Below are 16,937 nucleotides of genomic sequence, written 5' to 3' on the forward strand. Positions count from 1 at the left end.
CAGAGCTCGGGGCCCCACTCCTCACTGCACCCTCAGAAGAAAGCACTCAATTACTCCCATCTCCCTGGTCTCCACCTGTGCTCCAAGCTCACCGGGCCTGTGATGGAGCGTTTCTGTCTCTGGCGCACAGCCTCATTTGGAGTCTCCAAATCCAGTAGATCCCTGCAGCTCTTCCAGGGGGTTCTCCCCAGATCTGCCACTTGTGGGGTCCCTGCTCAAAGAACAGTGGCTTGACTGTGCCACGGATCACAATGTAAGGTAACCCAAGCTAAGAGCTCACTCCTCTGCTCTGTCTCTGTAGCCGGCTTCCCCACTCTAATACCTGCAAGCTCTGCTATACTCAGACACCCCCATCCTTCTGTGACCCCTCGGGACCTGAGACCGCACTGTCCCCAAGAGGGCTCCACCCCTGTTTAGCCTCTGGAGTGATGTCCCTCAGTGGAGCAGACTTCTAAAAGTTCTGATTTTGTGTTCCTTTGCTCTGCCGCCTGCTGGGAGCCAGCCCCTCTCCCCACAGTCTTATCTTTCCGTCGCTTCGGATTCACTTCTCCTTAGGCCCTACTTTTCAGAAAGTGGTCGATTTTCTGCTTCTAGAATTGCTGTTCTTCTTCTCTTCCATCTCCTGTTAGATTTGTAGGTGTTTGGAATAGTTTGATACCTATCTAGCTGATCTCCTGCTACCTGATGTCATCTCAGCCTCCTACTCCTCCGCCATCTTGAATCCTCTCCCTTTTTATTAGGTCTTTTAAAATATTTTTTCATAATGTTTTCAGTGTATGAGTTGTACACTCCTTTTGTTAAATTTCTTCCTATTGTTTTTAATGCAATAGTAAATGTAATTGCTTTTTAGTTTTCCAGGTTGTACATTGTAAATGTGTAGAAATAAAATTGATTTTTGATCTTGTATTCTTTAATCTTGCAAATAAACTTGTTTGTTAGCCCTAATAGGTTTTGTGGGTATTTTTGGTGTGGATTCTTTAGGATTTTATATATTTAAGATCGTGTTAACCTCAGATAGAGATGGTATTACTTCTTATTTATTATTATTATTTTTTTTAAGATTTATTTATTTGAGGCGGGGAGAGAGGCTGAGGGAGAAGGAGTGGGAAAGAGAGAATCCTCAGGCAGGCTTGCAGCTGAGCATAGAGCCAGAGGCAGGGCTTGATCCCAGGATCCGAGCCAAAGTCAAGAGTTGGCTGCTTAACTGACTGAACCACCTAGGAGCCCCTGCTTCTTCCTTTCCAATCTTCATGTTTTCTATCTAATTTTCTTGTGTAGTTGCTGTGGCTAGGAAATCTAATACAGTGTTTAGTAGAAATAGAATGAACATCCTTGTCTTTTTCCTGGATCTTAAGGTGAAGCCATTTAGTCTTTCTTTTTTTTTTTTAATAATTTTTTAATTTTTTATAAACATATAATGTATTATTAGCCCCAGGGGTACAGGTCTGTGAATTGCCAGGTTTACACACTTCACAGCACTCACCATAGCACGTATCCTCCCCGATGTCCATAACCCCACCACCCTCCCCTCCCCCTGGCAACCCTCAGTTGCCATTTAGTCTTTCACTATTAAGTATGATATTAACTGTGGGTCTTTCATTGATGCCCTTTATCAGATTGAGGAAGTTAGTTCCCTTCTATTCCTCACTTGTTGAGTGTTTTCATCCTGAAAGAGTGTTGGGAACTATATAATTTCTGAGATTTTCTAACTTTAAAAAAAATGAACGTGTATTATGGGCTTATTAGTAAACCAGTATCTTGAACTTTTTAATTACAAGCATCAGTTTTTGTTGAAGGCTTAATTTGTTCAATAAAAATGAGTTTTTCTTACAATAATTGCTGGACATAGAGTTCTTTAATATAAACCTAAATTTAAATACCATATTGCAATGTGATAACATATAGTATTGAACTTGTCTCATAATATTTCCCAGCATTTTCCTAATTATCCACCAATTTCTAAATAGAATGTGCATTTTAACCCATATTTTTGCCTAAATTCCATTTAGATTTATATAGATTTTTATTTTTTATTTATTTATTTATTTATTTATTTTTTAAAGATTTTATTTATTTATTTGTCAGAGACAGAGGGAGAGAGAGTAAGCGAGCACAGGCAGACAGAGGCAGAGGGAGAAGCAGGCTCCCTGCCGAGCAAGGAGCCCGATGTGGGACTCGATCCCAGGATGCTGGGATCATGACCTGAGCCGAAGGCAGCCGCTTAACCAACTGAGCCACCCAGGCATCCCTTATATCGATTTTTAAATGGCTTTTCATTTGCTTCTGAGTAGCTACTGTAGTTTTTCATTTTTTAGATATAAAAAAATGAATTGATAGAATATATAGGGAAAAATTTGGCAGTAGTTACTTATTTTTCTTTGCTCTTTTCCTGTGTTGTTTGTATAGTCAGGAAATGTGCAGTCTGTTTTGGATAATAATCTAATGTTTTGGCATATAGAGAGATGCTAATAAATATGATTTCTCTTTTCAAAGAGAATAACTCCACAAAAGTAAAACAAACACATAGAACGCTATAATACAAGTGTTTAAATTGTGTGTTCTGTAAGAGAAACAGAAAGTAAATTTTCCCTACCATTGCTCAATCTGTAGTGTATCTTTTGATATCTCAACCCACTAGCAGCCACTCTGTGATAGGCCACAGGAATTTTCTCTCTTGACATATGCAGGCTAGCCCTAAGCCAAGGACTTGTGGCACCATCCCACATAGATATCTGAAGTCTCCTCCGCCCCCCCGCCCCGTGCTTACCCATTTTCCTCCCATTTGATACCCTGCCCTGCAGATCCAAGTCTGTTTACCTTCACTGAGTTCAGTCTCTGCCACGTCAGTTTCACTTCAAGCTTTCTGCTTGAGAACTGTCCTGAGGCAGAAGTGAGGTACATATATGGATCACTTCATCAGTTACTCTCTTTTCATGATCAGTCTTATACTCTCTGTGGTCAGATTGTAAAGGTACTTACCTCTTTTTTTGGTCAGGTTTATGGTTTTTATGCCTGGAGTCTAGAACCAGTTATTCTGTCATCAAGGATCTATTTGATCCATCTTACCAAAGGTTTTTGTATATTGTCAGTCTTTTCAGAGGACCGATTTTTGGTTTTGTTGTTCCTCTCAATCATACTGTTTTACATTGCTGTGTCTCACGTCACAAGTTTTCACGTACGTGCTTTTACTGTCATTCAGTTTAAATTCCTTTTTTTTTTTTTTTTTTTAAGATTTATCCGTTTATCCGAGAGCAAGCGAGCATGCAAGCAAGTATGGGGAGAGGTAGAGGGAGAGGGTAAGATATACTTCAGCAGATTCCTCGCTGAGCAAGGAGCCCGATGCAGGGCTCAGTTCCAAGACCCTGAGATCATGACCTGAACCAAAACTCTCAGACACTTAACTGACTGTATCACTTGGGCGCCCCAGTTTAAATTCCTCTTAACTTACAATTAGAATTTCTTCTTTCAACAAAAATGTTTAAGAGTGTGTTTTAAAATTTCAGAAATTAAAAATAATCGTTTAAACTTTTAAAAACTTTTCTTTTTTCTTTTTTTTTTTTTTTAAGATTTTATTTATTTATTTGTCAGAGACAGAGGGAGAGAGAGTGAGCAAGCACAGGCAGACAGAGAGGCAGGCAGAGGCAGAGGGAGAAGCAGGCTCCCCGCCGAGCAAGGAGCCCGATGTGGGACTCGATCCCAGGACGCTGGGATCATGACCTGAGCCGAAGGCAGCCGCCTAACCAACTGAGCCACCCAGGCGTCCCTTAAAAACTTTTCTTTAGCTGCATTATAGATGGTATATGTGGTCCGTCTGTTATTCTTGTGTTTGTTGAGACTTCATTTCCTTACAATATTGATGAGATTTTATAATTATTTGTATATATGAAAAGTAAGTATAGTCTTTATTTTGGAGGTATAAGGAGCCTGCATATATCTACACATATGCTTGTTCATTATGTTTCAAATATATAGCAACTAATATTTTCCATGTCTGATCTATTAATTTTCTTTCTTCCTGAGAGAAATGTGTTAAACTTCTTCCTCCTCCTCTTCTTGTCTCTTTCCCTCTCTCTTACCTTCCTTTCCTTTCTTCCGTAGCCCAAGCAAACTGAATATTCAATGATATTCAGCCCTTGTAGGGTCCTCATTTCATTCAAGGAGAACTCAGTTCTACTTTGCCAGCTTTCACAAGTCATTAATGTTTGTTAAAATCCAAGTCTCACAGTAAAGAAATAGGTGCCAATTAAGACTGTTGATGTAGGGAAAAGCACATGGGCTTTGGAGTGAGCATATGAAATCCAGGTTTCACAATTTTGAGTAAGTCATTTATGTTTCCTAAGCTAGAGTTATACATATTCTAAGGGATCTATGGCTTTTTGGGGCAGTAACTGTACAAAGTCACATTATAAATGTGATATATTATGTACCATTGGTTGATCTCAGTGTCAATTATTATAGACATTTTTAAGTTAAACAGGAATATATTATGGGATAGAATTCAAAAGTCACATTTTTTAAGATGAGATAAAATCTGACGTTTTATATTTGGCATGCCTTTGTTTTGAGCCCGGCCAGGTTCACTTTTTCTTTCACAAGAGATGATTAGAGAAAAGTTTGAGAGGCATGGATTATCTTTTGGCTCCTTGGTATAAGGAGTTATGGTGAAATAGTGTTATTGTGAAATAAAACACAGGGAGACTTGAGTGGTTAAGAGTGATTAAAACTGAAAAGAGGCTGTTGGATTTTGAAATGAAGAGGTATTTGGTGACCTTGGTAAAAGCAGTTTCAGTGGACTAGTAGAGAATAGAAAAATGATTATAATAGACTGAGGTGAATAAGAGGAATTGAAGACAAAGCATATAAACTATTTTAAAGGGATTTGGAGAGAGTATAAATAGAAGTAGCTTGGGAGAGCAGTTTGCCAGTATCTGACAAAGCTGAAGAGTCACATATCTTGTGACCTGTTCATTCCTTTACTAAGTATAACCTACAGCAATAGGTCTCCCAGTGTGTGCTACAGAGCCCAACTTCATCAGTATCTCTGTTAGAAAATGTTTTAGCAAAGTAGCATTTTTTTTCTTTCAGATTCGTCTAATACCCAAGCCACCAACTCATTCTTTTGTGTACTCTGATTTCTCATCCTTATTATATGTGGTCTTTTATTCAGGGTGTCAGATCTGAAAAAATTGGGCTAAAGGATCTTATAGAGAAAATTAATCTGACTGATTGACAGTACGTTTTCCAGAAATACAAAGGATGACTTCAAAGGGCTGTTACATTTATCAAAAACTTAGGAACAAGCTCTTTAAAAAAAATTTTAAAACCTAACATACTAAATTTTCATACAATAAAATATACTCACTCTAAGATTACATTTTGATGAGTTTGACAAATTTATGTACATGCGTAATCATCACAATCAAGATACAGAGTATGTCTGTTACTTCAGAAAGGTTTTTGTGTATTACTCCAGTAAATCCCAACTATTGCTTGTAGCTCCAGGGTACCACTTACCCAGTTTCTGTCACTATAGATTAATCTTTTTTCAACTTTCATATAAACGGAATCATAAACTATGTATCTTTTGTGTCTGGCTTCTTTTGTTGGACATAATGTGTTTTTTTAAGATTTTATTTGAGAGCACAAACTCGAGTAGGGAGGAGGGGCAGAGGGACAGGCAGACTCCCCGCTTAGTGGGGAGCCCAACATGGGGCTTGATCCCAGGACCCTGAGATCATGACCTAGCCAAAATCAAGAGTTGGCCTTTTAACCAGCTGAACCACCCAGGTGCCCGTGTTCAGTGTACTATTTTTGAGATTTGGATATTGTTGGATATTCCTTTGTATTGCTAACTAGCATTATATACCCCCGTTTGTTTATCCAGTTATCTGTTGACAGATTTTGGATTGTTTCTAGTTTTTTATTTTTCCAATAAGGTTATTATGAATAAAGTTGCTATGAACACATGTACTTCATGTGGACATGTATTTTCATTTCTCTTGGATAAATAACTAGGAGTGGAATTACTGGGTCATATGGAAAGCATATGTTTTGTTTAATGTTTAAAGAAACTGACACACTGTTTTCCAAAATGGTTGTACCCATCAAGCATTACTACCAGCAGTGTATGAGAGTTCCAGTTGTTCTATATCCTTGCCAATATTTGTTACTGTCAGTCTTCAGCTGTTTCCAATATATGTGGTGGTATCTCCCTGTAGGTTTTTTTGTTTTTGTTTTTTTTTACAGTTCTCTGATAGAAATTTGAGCATCTTTTCTTGTGCTTATCGGCCATTTATATTATTATTGTTAACCAGTGTTTGTTCAGTCTTTGCCCATTTTTGAAATTTGGATGATTTATCTTCTTATTGAGTTGTAACAGTTCTCTGTATATTTAGGATACAAATCCTTTATGACATACATGAATTGCAAGTATTTTCTCCTACGTGGTAGCTTTCTTTTTTATTTCATTAAGATTGTCTTTAGAAAAGAGGTTTTTAATTTTGATGAAGTTCAACTTATGAAATTTTCCTTTTATGGCTCTGCTTTTTTGTGTACTATGTAAGTAATTCTTCCATACCTATCACAGGGTTGTGAGGATTTTTCACCTGTATTTTCTTCATACAGTTTTGCCTTTATATTTAGGTATGTGATCCATTTCAAATTAAGTTTTATGATTGGCAAAAGATAAGGATCAGATTTATTTTCTCCATGTGAACACGAGTTTGTTCCAGGACTATTTGTTGAAAAGGCTCTCTTTTCCCTCATTGAATTATGTTGGCACCTTTGTTGAATATCAGTTGCCCTTTTATGTGTGGGTCTATTTCTGGACTATATTCTGTTCCACTGATTTATATGTCTATCTTTAACCAATACCAAATTATCTTATATAACTATAATTTTATAATAAGTCTTGAAATCAAATAGTGTAAGTACTTCAAATTTATTCTTTCTCAAGATTTCTTTGGATATTTTAGGTGTTTTACATTTTCATCTAAGTGTTAATGATTAGCGTGTCACTTTATAGAAAAAAAAACCAACAAGGCTTCTAGGATTGTGATTGAGATTGTGTTGTGTTTATAGATCCATTTGGGAGAAATAATATCTTAAAAATATTGAACCTGCCAGTCTATCAATATGATATATTTCTCTGTTTATTTAGGTCTTCTTAAATTTTTGTGTTTTCATTGTTTTACATATATTTTGTTAAACTTATCCTGAAGTAGTTAATATTTTTGGATGCCTTTATAAATAGTAATTTTAAAATGTTCAATTTTACATTTTACATTGTTTACATATAGATTTATGGTTGATTCTTGTTTTTCTTGTATCCTGTGACCTTTCTAAATTTACACATTAATTCTGGTATATTTTGTGTAGATTTCTTAGTATTGTCTACAAATGCAATCTTGTGTATAATTTTTTACTTTTTCCTTTTTAATAGATACTGTTTATTTCTTTTTATTGCCTTATTGTCCTGGCTGGAACCCCCAGTACAATGGTGAATAGAAATGGTTAGTGAGAGTAGACATCTTTGTCTTGTTCCTAACCTTAGTGGGAAGACATTCATCATACATTAATATTGATATGAGCTGTAAGTTCTTATCAATATACTTTATCAGGTTGAGGAAATTCCTTTATACTCCTAATTTGGTGAGAATCTTTATCATGAATTGGTTTGGAATTTTGTTAAATGCTTTGTTCTGGATTGGTTGAGGTGATTATATGGTTTTTTCTCCTGTATTCTGTTAATATATTAGATTACATTGATCTTAAGAAATGTTGTATCAACCTTTCATTTCTGTGAAAAACCCCGTTTAGCTATGATGTATCCATTTTGTATATTGCTAGATTCAATTTGCTGATACTTTGAAAAGACTTTTTTCCAGTGTGTTCATGAAGGATATTGGTTTGCAGTTTTCTTTGTAATTTCTTTGTCTGATTTTTATATCAGCGTAACACTTGGCTTATTAAATAAGTTGAGAAGTGTTCAATTGTCTATTCTCTGAAAGCATTTTTGTAGGTTTGATACTGTTTCTTGGTTCAGTGTTTGATATATAAGACTATTTTCTATTTTACTTGTGTTCACTTGGTAAGTTGTATTTTTCAAGGAATTTGCCATTTTGCTTAAATTTTATATTTTATTGGCATGAAATTTTCCTGGCACTTCTTTGTTACCTTTTTAATGTCTGTAGAATTTGTAGTCATGTCCCTGCTTTAGTTCCTGGTATTGGTAATTTGTATCTTCTTTTTAAATCAGTCCTACTAAATGTTTATCAATTTCATTGTTTGTTGGAAAGACCCAGCCTTTGGTGTCATTGTTTTCCGTTTGATATTTCACAATTTCAGGTCTATAGTATGTCCTTCCTTGTACTTACTCTGGGCTTTCTTTATTCTTTTTCTATAAACAAAAGGTTGATAAGTTTGACTCTAACACTTTTTGGAAAAGTTGCATGGAAGAAAGCACCATGGACAAAGTAAAAAATACAGCTGTCAAATTGTGATGGAAGTACTTGTGACATACATCACAGAGGCTTATCTATGTAATAGTAACAACTTCTTAAAAATTAAGGGATACAGGGCCAAAAACCTGATAGAAGAATTAAAAGGAAGCTGTCAACAGACAATTCACACAGAGAAGATACGATATCTTTCAAACATGTGAAAAGATATGCAACACTCATCGTTTGAGAAATTAATTAAAATAACACTCAGATATCATTTTTCATTTATCTGGCTGGCAAAATTTAAAAAGTCTGGCTCTGTGTTCTATCTATAATGCTATGGAGAATCAGGTACTTCTGGAATTTTTTGCTTTCAGTGTTTTTTGGATATTCTTTCATGTTTGTTTTTCTCTTCAACTTTTTTCCAGCTATTTTTGCATATTGGTATAAACTTTAATAGCAATTTGTCTTGGGGTACCTGGGTGACTTAGTGGGTTGGGGCCTCTGCCTTCAGCTCAGGTTGTGATCCCAGGGTCCTGGGATCGAGCCCCACATCAGGTTCTCTGCTCAGCAGGGAGGCCGCTTCCTCCTCTCTCTCTGCCTGCCTCTCTGCCTACTTGTGATCTTTGTCACATAAAGAAATAAAAAAATCTTTTAAAAAATAGTAATTTGTCTTAACTATAAAAAACTTGTTGGCATTTTTTTTATTGAGTTTGTATTTAATTTATAAATTAAGGAGGCAGTTATATTACATAGAGAAACAGAGTGAGACAGGAATGAGGATAGAGCTATGAGATTCTTTAATACTTAGAGAAGGAAGATTCAGAATGGGAAACTGGAAAGAAGTTGTTAGACAAGGGGAAAACCAAGATACAGTTTTATGAAGAATAGACTCTAAGTGAGTTGTGCTGAATGCTGTTGAGAGGTGTATTCAGATAGTATGTTAATGAAAACATGAATGAGGGACAGTGTTATTAGGCCCTCTGAGGGATACATATGAGCATATCAACTTGGAATAAGACCCAGAGTCTATCCTTAAGATACTATGAAGAGAAATGTGAGAAAGAGAAATATGAGACATACACACTCTACTTTTATTTTTTTAAAAGATTTTATTTATTTATTTGACAGAGATCACAAGTAGGCAGAGAGGCAGGCAGAGAGAGAGAGAGGGGAAGCAGGCTCCCTGCCAAGCAGAGAACTGGATGCGGGGCTTGATCCCAGGACCCTGAGATCATGACCTGAGCTGAAGGCAGAGGCTTAACCCACTGAGCCACTCAGGTGCCCCTACATTGTACTTTTAAACTTTGAGGATAGGGATCACATTTGTTTCATTTATCACTGTATCCCTGGCAGTTTGTTTAGTATTTTAGTAGATTTTATTTATTTATTAAAATTCTTTTTTAAAATTAATTTATCTATTTATTTGACAGACAGAGATCACAAGGAGGCAGAAAGGCAGGCAGAGAGAGAGGGGGAAGCAGGCTCCCTACTGAGCAGAGACCCCAATGTGGGGCTCCATCCCAGGACCCTGGGATCATGACCTGAGCCGAAGGCAGAGGCTTAACCCACTGAGCCACCCAGGCGCCCCAAGTAGATTTTAAATATATATATTTGAGTGACTGATAAATGGTCAAAGCCTCTTTTAGAGGTCTCTCTGTATTGAATTCTTCCATACTTAATTATCTAAGATTGTACTACGAGAAATGAACAATTTATTTACCCAGTTTATTGAAAAGGACATTTACAAAAATTGAAATCTTAAATTTTTAATTTATTTGACATCATCTGGTTAATAATTACTGATGCCTGAGTGAGTGACATTACCTATGAAGAAAGCATAGATGATAGAAAACATGGTTGAATATGCCACTTGCCATTGGGAGTTCATTCAAGGGCAAGGAGACTTTTATTGGAGGTTGTTCAAAGGGCTTAATGGAGTAGACATAGGAGTTGCCCTGCAAAGAATTGGATCTGGGGACTCAGAGACAAGAAGCTGGGTGGAGAGAGAGTAATTGTGCAAATTTTGCTTATATAGCCTCGTTCAGTTCATGTGAGGTAGAAATTAGGTTTATTCATTGTACTCTGTGCTAGGCTCTGTAGAGGAACTAGAAGTACATTAAGTACTTTTTGTGCCCTTAAAAAACTTACATTGTATGTCACATTTTTCTGGACATCTTTGAAATTCTATAACATGAGGTATTACATAAAGAATGTGGAAGAGCTTTTAATAGTTTTTTTTTTAACCTGAATTAGTTTATATTTTAGGATATGTTGTGTATATGAGATTGTCTTTAGGGTTTCTACTTTCTTTTCCTTCTTTCCCTTTTTAAGCAATAGACTGGGAAGTCAAATGCTATTTAATTTAGGGATTATGCTTTTTCTGTTAATAGTTTGCTAAATAAGGAGACAGTTTTATATTTTATTTGTAAAAGAATAAAGGTTCATTCCATTTGTTACCATTATATTTGTGTCACCTTGCTGAATCAAGACCTGGTAAGAGGCTGAATTCACAGAAGTTTGTCCTTGAACCTCATAAGTCTATCTCAGCAGTAATTTCTGATGCCAGCAATTCTTCTTAGCTGAGTGATGAGTCTACTGGGAGTGGAGATTCTATTAAAACACTCGACTTTGAAAAATACTGTAGTTCATGTTCTCAGGAAATACTTTAGATCCTGGCAGTCTTCTCTTTTAGTGTTTGTAAAAAGACTTTACTGTTTTTCTGACAGTGGACAATGGTTTTTAGAATTTTTTTATTTGTTATTGGCAGTCCATGAAGTCAAGCTATGACCAAGGTAATCATGCTAGTACACCTTATTGTAACTATTCTAAAGAATAATTTAATACAAAGAAGTTCTTCTTAGATCTTACCCAATAATGACATAAATTTGTAGATGATTTTTTTTTCAAGATTTTATTTATTTTATTTATTTATTTGGCAGAGAGAGACACACACAGAGAGGGAATATAGGCAGGGGGAGTAGGAGAGGGAGAAGCAGGCTTCCTGCTGAGCAAGGAGCCCATGCTGGGCTCAGTCTCAGGATCCTGGGATCATGACCTGAGCAGAAGGTAGACACTTAACGACTGAGCCACCCAGGCGCCCCGTATTTAGACTCTTTTTACTCTATATTCTCTCTCCAGGTGACCACATTCATATTCATGCCTCTACCTTTTACTTATCTGGAAATGACTTCCAATCTGTATCTCATACTTAAATATTTGTGACCAGACCTCCATCACTGCATTTATTCTTTTATGCTCTGTAATTACTGGTTTACTCTGTCTCTGAGCAGCCTCTGACTACTCTGTAAGGACTTTCAGGGCAGGGACTTCATTCAGTCTTTTTCTGGCAGCCAGGTATAATGAACAAGCAGAATTTTTTTAATCCTGTCAGTATTTGCTTTTAGGTTTTGTTCATGCTGTTCTGTTTTGGGTTTGCCCTTCTAGAATGTGACCCTTTTGGGGTCTCAGTTTAAACTTGAGGTATATCCCTAGGCAGTTTCACTTTGGCTGGTCTTGAAGTCCAACCTTAAGCTGGCTGCTGAAGTGTCTGATCTACTTTAAGGCTTCCATATGTTGCTGTCTGCTAGGTTTTTGAAATCTTTCCGTGTTTGCACAGTTTAGGGTTGGTAAACTTCTCCAGGGCAAGTTATGTGTGGATCTTTGGGCTTTTTTGTGGTTCTCTTCTCTTTAAGCTGTATTGCCCTCAAGTCCCAGATGCTTTGGCCTTCTCACATTGCGGCCTTTGTCTCCTTAGCCCATTTTGGACTTGGGTTTGCTGTGAATTGACACATATCGTTAAAAAGAAAAAATGTTGAATGTGGACCTCACCTTACTCAATTAACTTTCTCTTAGGGGGAATCATAGCCCTATTAGGTTTGACCTGATTTGTTATTCTCCACTGCCTTTTAATGGTTGTTTTGTGTATTTGTTTTTTATATTGATTTTGGTGAGAGACTGGGTTTGTTTGATATAAGGCATTTTTTTAAAGTCATGGCTGGCTTGGAGCCCATGAGCATGCCTCTTTTAAAAAGTTTGTTATTTTGGGGGCACCTGGGGGGCTCAGTGGGTTAAGGCCTCTGCCTTCAGTTCGGGTCGTGATCCCAGGGTCCTGGGATCGAGCCCATCAGGCTCTCTGCTCAGTAGGGAGACTACTTCCTCACCCCCCACCCCGCCTACTTGTGATCTATGTCTGTTAAATAAATAAATAAATAAAATCTTTAAAAAAAAAAAGTTTGTTATTTTGTTTGTTTTTATTGAGGGCAAAGTTACAAAACAAAATGAACTATTCATAGTATACAATTCTGTGACATTTTGTACATCCACAGTGTTGTGTGTTGTGCATTTTTAATTTATATAAATGACAGTACATTATAGCTCTTGTTCTTTGTCTCATTTTCACCTAACAGTATTTTTAAGAATTTTTCTATATTACTTTTCTATGTATTTATTTTAACAGTTGCACAGTATACATTTCACTTACGCGTACTTGATGGACACCTGTCTCCCAATTCCTCACTACTAGACAGTATTGCAGTTAGTAAGAACTTTATTCTTTTTTTTTTTTTTTTAAGATTTTATTTATTTATTTGACAGAGACACAGTGAAAGAGGGAACATAAGCAGGGGGAGTGGGAGAGGAAGAAGCAGGCTTCCCACTGAGCAGGGAGCCCAATGTGGGGCTAGGTCCCAGAACCCTGGGATCTAGACCTGAACCGAAGGCAGATGCTTAATGACTGAGCAACCCAGGGGCCCCAGTAAGAACTTCGTTCTTGATTCCATTTTCCTCAACCGAATGGATTCAGTAGGGTCCTCTTGTGGAGATTTGATTCCAAAAATTTCTAATTTGATTCATTATCTTAGATCTGCTGGAGGAATTGCCTTTTGGAAATTCTTGGGCTTTTCAGAACCATTCTAGTCTTTAACATTCTCCCTTCAGATCCATTTTGGTACCAGTCTAATTTTTTGAGTAAATCTGAACATCTCTGAACACTGCATTTTGCCAGATAAAGAATTGGTAGCACTGGGCGCCTAGGTGGCTCAGTGGGTTAAGCCTCTGCCTTCAGCTTAGGTCATGGTCTCAGGGTCCTGGGATAGAGGCCCACATCGGGCTCTCTGCTGGAGGGGAACCTGCTACCTCCTCTCTCTCTGCCTGCCTATCTGCCTACTTGTGATCTTTCTCTCTCTGTCAAATAAATAAATAAAATTGTTAGAAAAAAAATAAAAGACTTGGTAGCACTTTATGTTCCATCCTCTTATGTCTTCATGCTTTGTATATACATGTGGGAAAAATTGGATGATTAGAGACTTTCTACTCTCCCTCCTAAGGGTAGTATTCTGCAGTTTACTCAAAGTCTGTGACCTTAGATAATGATAGAATGCATTGTATTTAGTGATTGAGCTCAAAATCTGGGTGTTCCAAACTGCTTTACTGCTTATCAGTTCTATGACTTTGGGCAAGTTACTGAACCTATCAGCCTTGGTTCACATCTCTATGCTGAGAGTAATTGTGGAGTAATTGTTGGGTTAAATTTAAAGAGGATAAGATTATATAGAGGATAGATCATATAGAACACTTATCAAAGTTCTGGCACATGTTAAGAGCATAGTAGTGGTTTGTGTTATTGGTTATTTTGTATAGACTGTAGATGTTATTTTATCTTCCTGTTTCCTTTGAATACTAAATGTATTTTTGTGGTTATACTGCTCATTTGGCACCCCAAAATATGGTACCTTGTATTATTATTAATGAGTTATGTTCTTTTGCTTTGGTTAAGTATAAACTTGTAGAGAACAGAGATTTTCTAGAATCTAGCTGAGTTTGTTTCTCCAAAAGATTAAAGAATGTATTTTCTCTAAGAAATAAATCCATGCATATATAGTCAATTAATTTATGACAAATGGGTCAAGAATACATCATGGAGGAAGGATGGTTTCTTCAATAAATGGTGCTGGGAAAACTGGAGAGCCACATACAAAAGGATGAAATTGGACCACTGTCTTACACCATACAAAAATATTAACTCAAAATGGATTGAAGAACCAAAACCATAAAACTCCTAGAAGAAAGTATAGGTGGTAAGCTCCTTGACATCAGTCTTGGCTATTTTTTGGATCTGACGCCTAAAGCAAAGACATCAAAAGCAAAAATAAACAAGTGGAACTACATTAAGCTAAAAAAACTGCACAGCAAATTAAAAAAAAAAAACTGTACAGCAAAGGAAACTGTTAGCAATATGAAAGGGCAACCTATCAAATGGGAGAAAATATTAGCAAATCATATATTTGATAAGTGGTTAATATCCAGAATACATAAAGAACTTATACAACTGAATAGCAAAAGAACAAACAATCCCATTAAAAAATGGATAGCTCTGAGTAGATATTTTTCCAAAGACATACAGATGGCCAACAGGTATGTGAAAAGATGCTCACCATCACTGATAATGAGGAAATGCAAATCAAAATCACAAAGAGACATCACCTCACACCTGTCAGAATGGCTGTTATCAAAAAGACAAGAAGTAGCAAGTGGAAAAAAGGGAACCCTTGTGCACTGTGGGTGAGAGTGTTAAGTTGGTGCAACCGCTGTGCAAAACAGTATGGAAGTTTCTCAAAAAAAATTAATAGAACTACCATATGATCTAGCAGTTCCATTATAGATATTTGAAGAAAATGAAGACACTAATTCAAAAAGATGGATGCACCCCCCATGTTCATTGCAGCATTATTTATATTAGCCAGGATAATAGAAACAAACTGTCAGTTGATGGATGAAGAAGATGTAATATATATGTGTGTGTGTATGTATATACATATCTATACAATGGAATATTCAGCAATAAAAAGAATGAAATCTTGCCATTTGCAACAACATGGATGGATCTTAAGCTAAGTGAAATTAGAGAAAAGCAAATACTACATGATTTCACTTATATGTGAAATCTAAAAAACAAAACAAATGAACAAACAAGACAAAACTAAATATAAGAAATAGATTGGTGGCTGCTAATCTGTTGGAGGCAGAGGGTTGGGGAGGTGAAATCGATTAAGGGACTCAAAAAGTACAAACATCTGGTTGTAAGTCATGGGGATGTAATGTGCAGCCTAGTGACTATAGTTAATAATAGTTTATTACATATTGGAAAGCTGCTAAAAGTTCTCATCACACAAAAAGTATGTAACTGTATGGTGACCTATTGTGGTGATCACTTTGCAATATATACAAATATCGAATAATGTTTTACACCTGGAACTATGTCAATTATACTCAATAAAAATCTTTTTAAAGAGTAAAAAATAAGAATGTGTCTTTAATCGTTCTCTCTTTTTAAATTTACATTCTCTTCTCAGTTTTGAGAATTAGAAAACATTTGTTATTTCAATTCAAAATTGAACTTTTTTTTTCCAGATAACCATGATGATTACAGAGAATGGTACTGTGCCTTTTGCTTCTTTCGAGGATACAGTGAGCCGGATGCTGTTTGGCTGGCAGCATCAATTTTCAACATGTGAAAAGAAAAGTGAAACAAAATCATCTTTTAATGGTACTGGCTCATCGACCTCAAAACCTATAGCTGATGCTTCAGATACTGTTAAAAAGAAACATACTAAGAAGACGGAGTAAATTTATTTTATGCGCTCTAAAGGCAGAAATTTTTTTTCTTATCTACCTGTCTGATTGTGATAAATATTTCTATGTAAATGATGTGAAATAAAGATTATATATAAGGAATGGAGGTGACAAAAAGAAAGAACTTCTTTCTGTTTGAGGGAGATTGTCTCTTTCTGGATTGTAATTCGTGAGTGTTATGAGTGTATCATGTGAAATTGTTTTCCTAAGTTATATATAAAAGATTCTGTTGTGATTATTTTAATAGTTTTATATTGATAAAGGAGACTAGATTTTTTCCCTAACGTTAGAAAAAGTAAACTTACTATCCTTGCAAAATAATAAAAATTAAAGCCTTTGTTTTATTTAGGTATCTTCATACACATTTTTAATTGAATCCATCTGAGCTTTAGTTCAGCAAAATTAAACTTATGCTTAATATTACTATTATAATTCCTAGATATGGAATACAATTCCTATTTAACTTTGAGAACTGGGAAAAGTAAACCTTACCTAAACCACTTTATATTATGAATGAAAATAAATGACTAGTTTTTATTTCAGATATAAACATTGTATTTTTTAGCCCATATAAAGTGGAAAATATTTGAAATTTATTTAATTTTTTAAACAGTAGTATTTTTCAGCAAGAACAGAGTATTGGTATGAGTCTCAATCTGAAGTCTATTTCATGCCCTTGTTTATAGTGTTCCTTTTTCTCCAGAGAAAATCAGGGGTATAATTTTTAATAAATTACTAAGCCCATGTTTTGCTTTGTAAGTTTCATTTTAGGAGCTTATTTTTTCCTCTCTTAAAACACATTCATTTTAACTGTGAAAGAAATTATTGTCAGCATTTCACATATTCTTAACTTTTTTCTTTTCT

At 35.9% G+C, this 16,937-nt stretch overlaps 1 protein-coding gene across 1 annotated transcript in view; it reads left to right on the forward strand.

The window, feature by feature from the left end:
- Positions 1–16,817, forward strand: part of TMEM38B (transmembrane protein 38B) — a 56,541-nt gene extending 39,724 nt beyond the window's left edge. The window contains exon 6 of the mRNA XM_032860774.1: positions 15,852–16,817. Coding sequence (XP_032716665.1) covers positions 15,852–16,067 — 216 coding nt within the window. The 3' untranslated portion in view covers positions 16,068–16,817. The remainder of the gene's footprint in view (positions 1–15,851) is intronic.
- The last annotated feature ends 120 nt before the right edge of the window (positions 16,818–16,937 follow it).

Source organism: Lontra canadensis, unplaced genomic scaffold (genome assembly GCF_010015895.1).
Source record: "Lontra canadensis isolate GAN:19392208 unplaced genomic scaffold, GSC_riverotter_1.0 scaffold19, whole genome shotgun sequence".
Lineage (NCBI taxonomy): Eukaryota > Metazoa > Chordata > Mammalia > Carnivora > Mustelidae > Lontra > Lontra canadensis.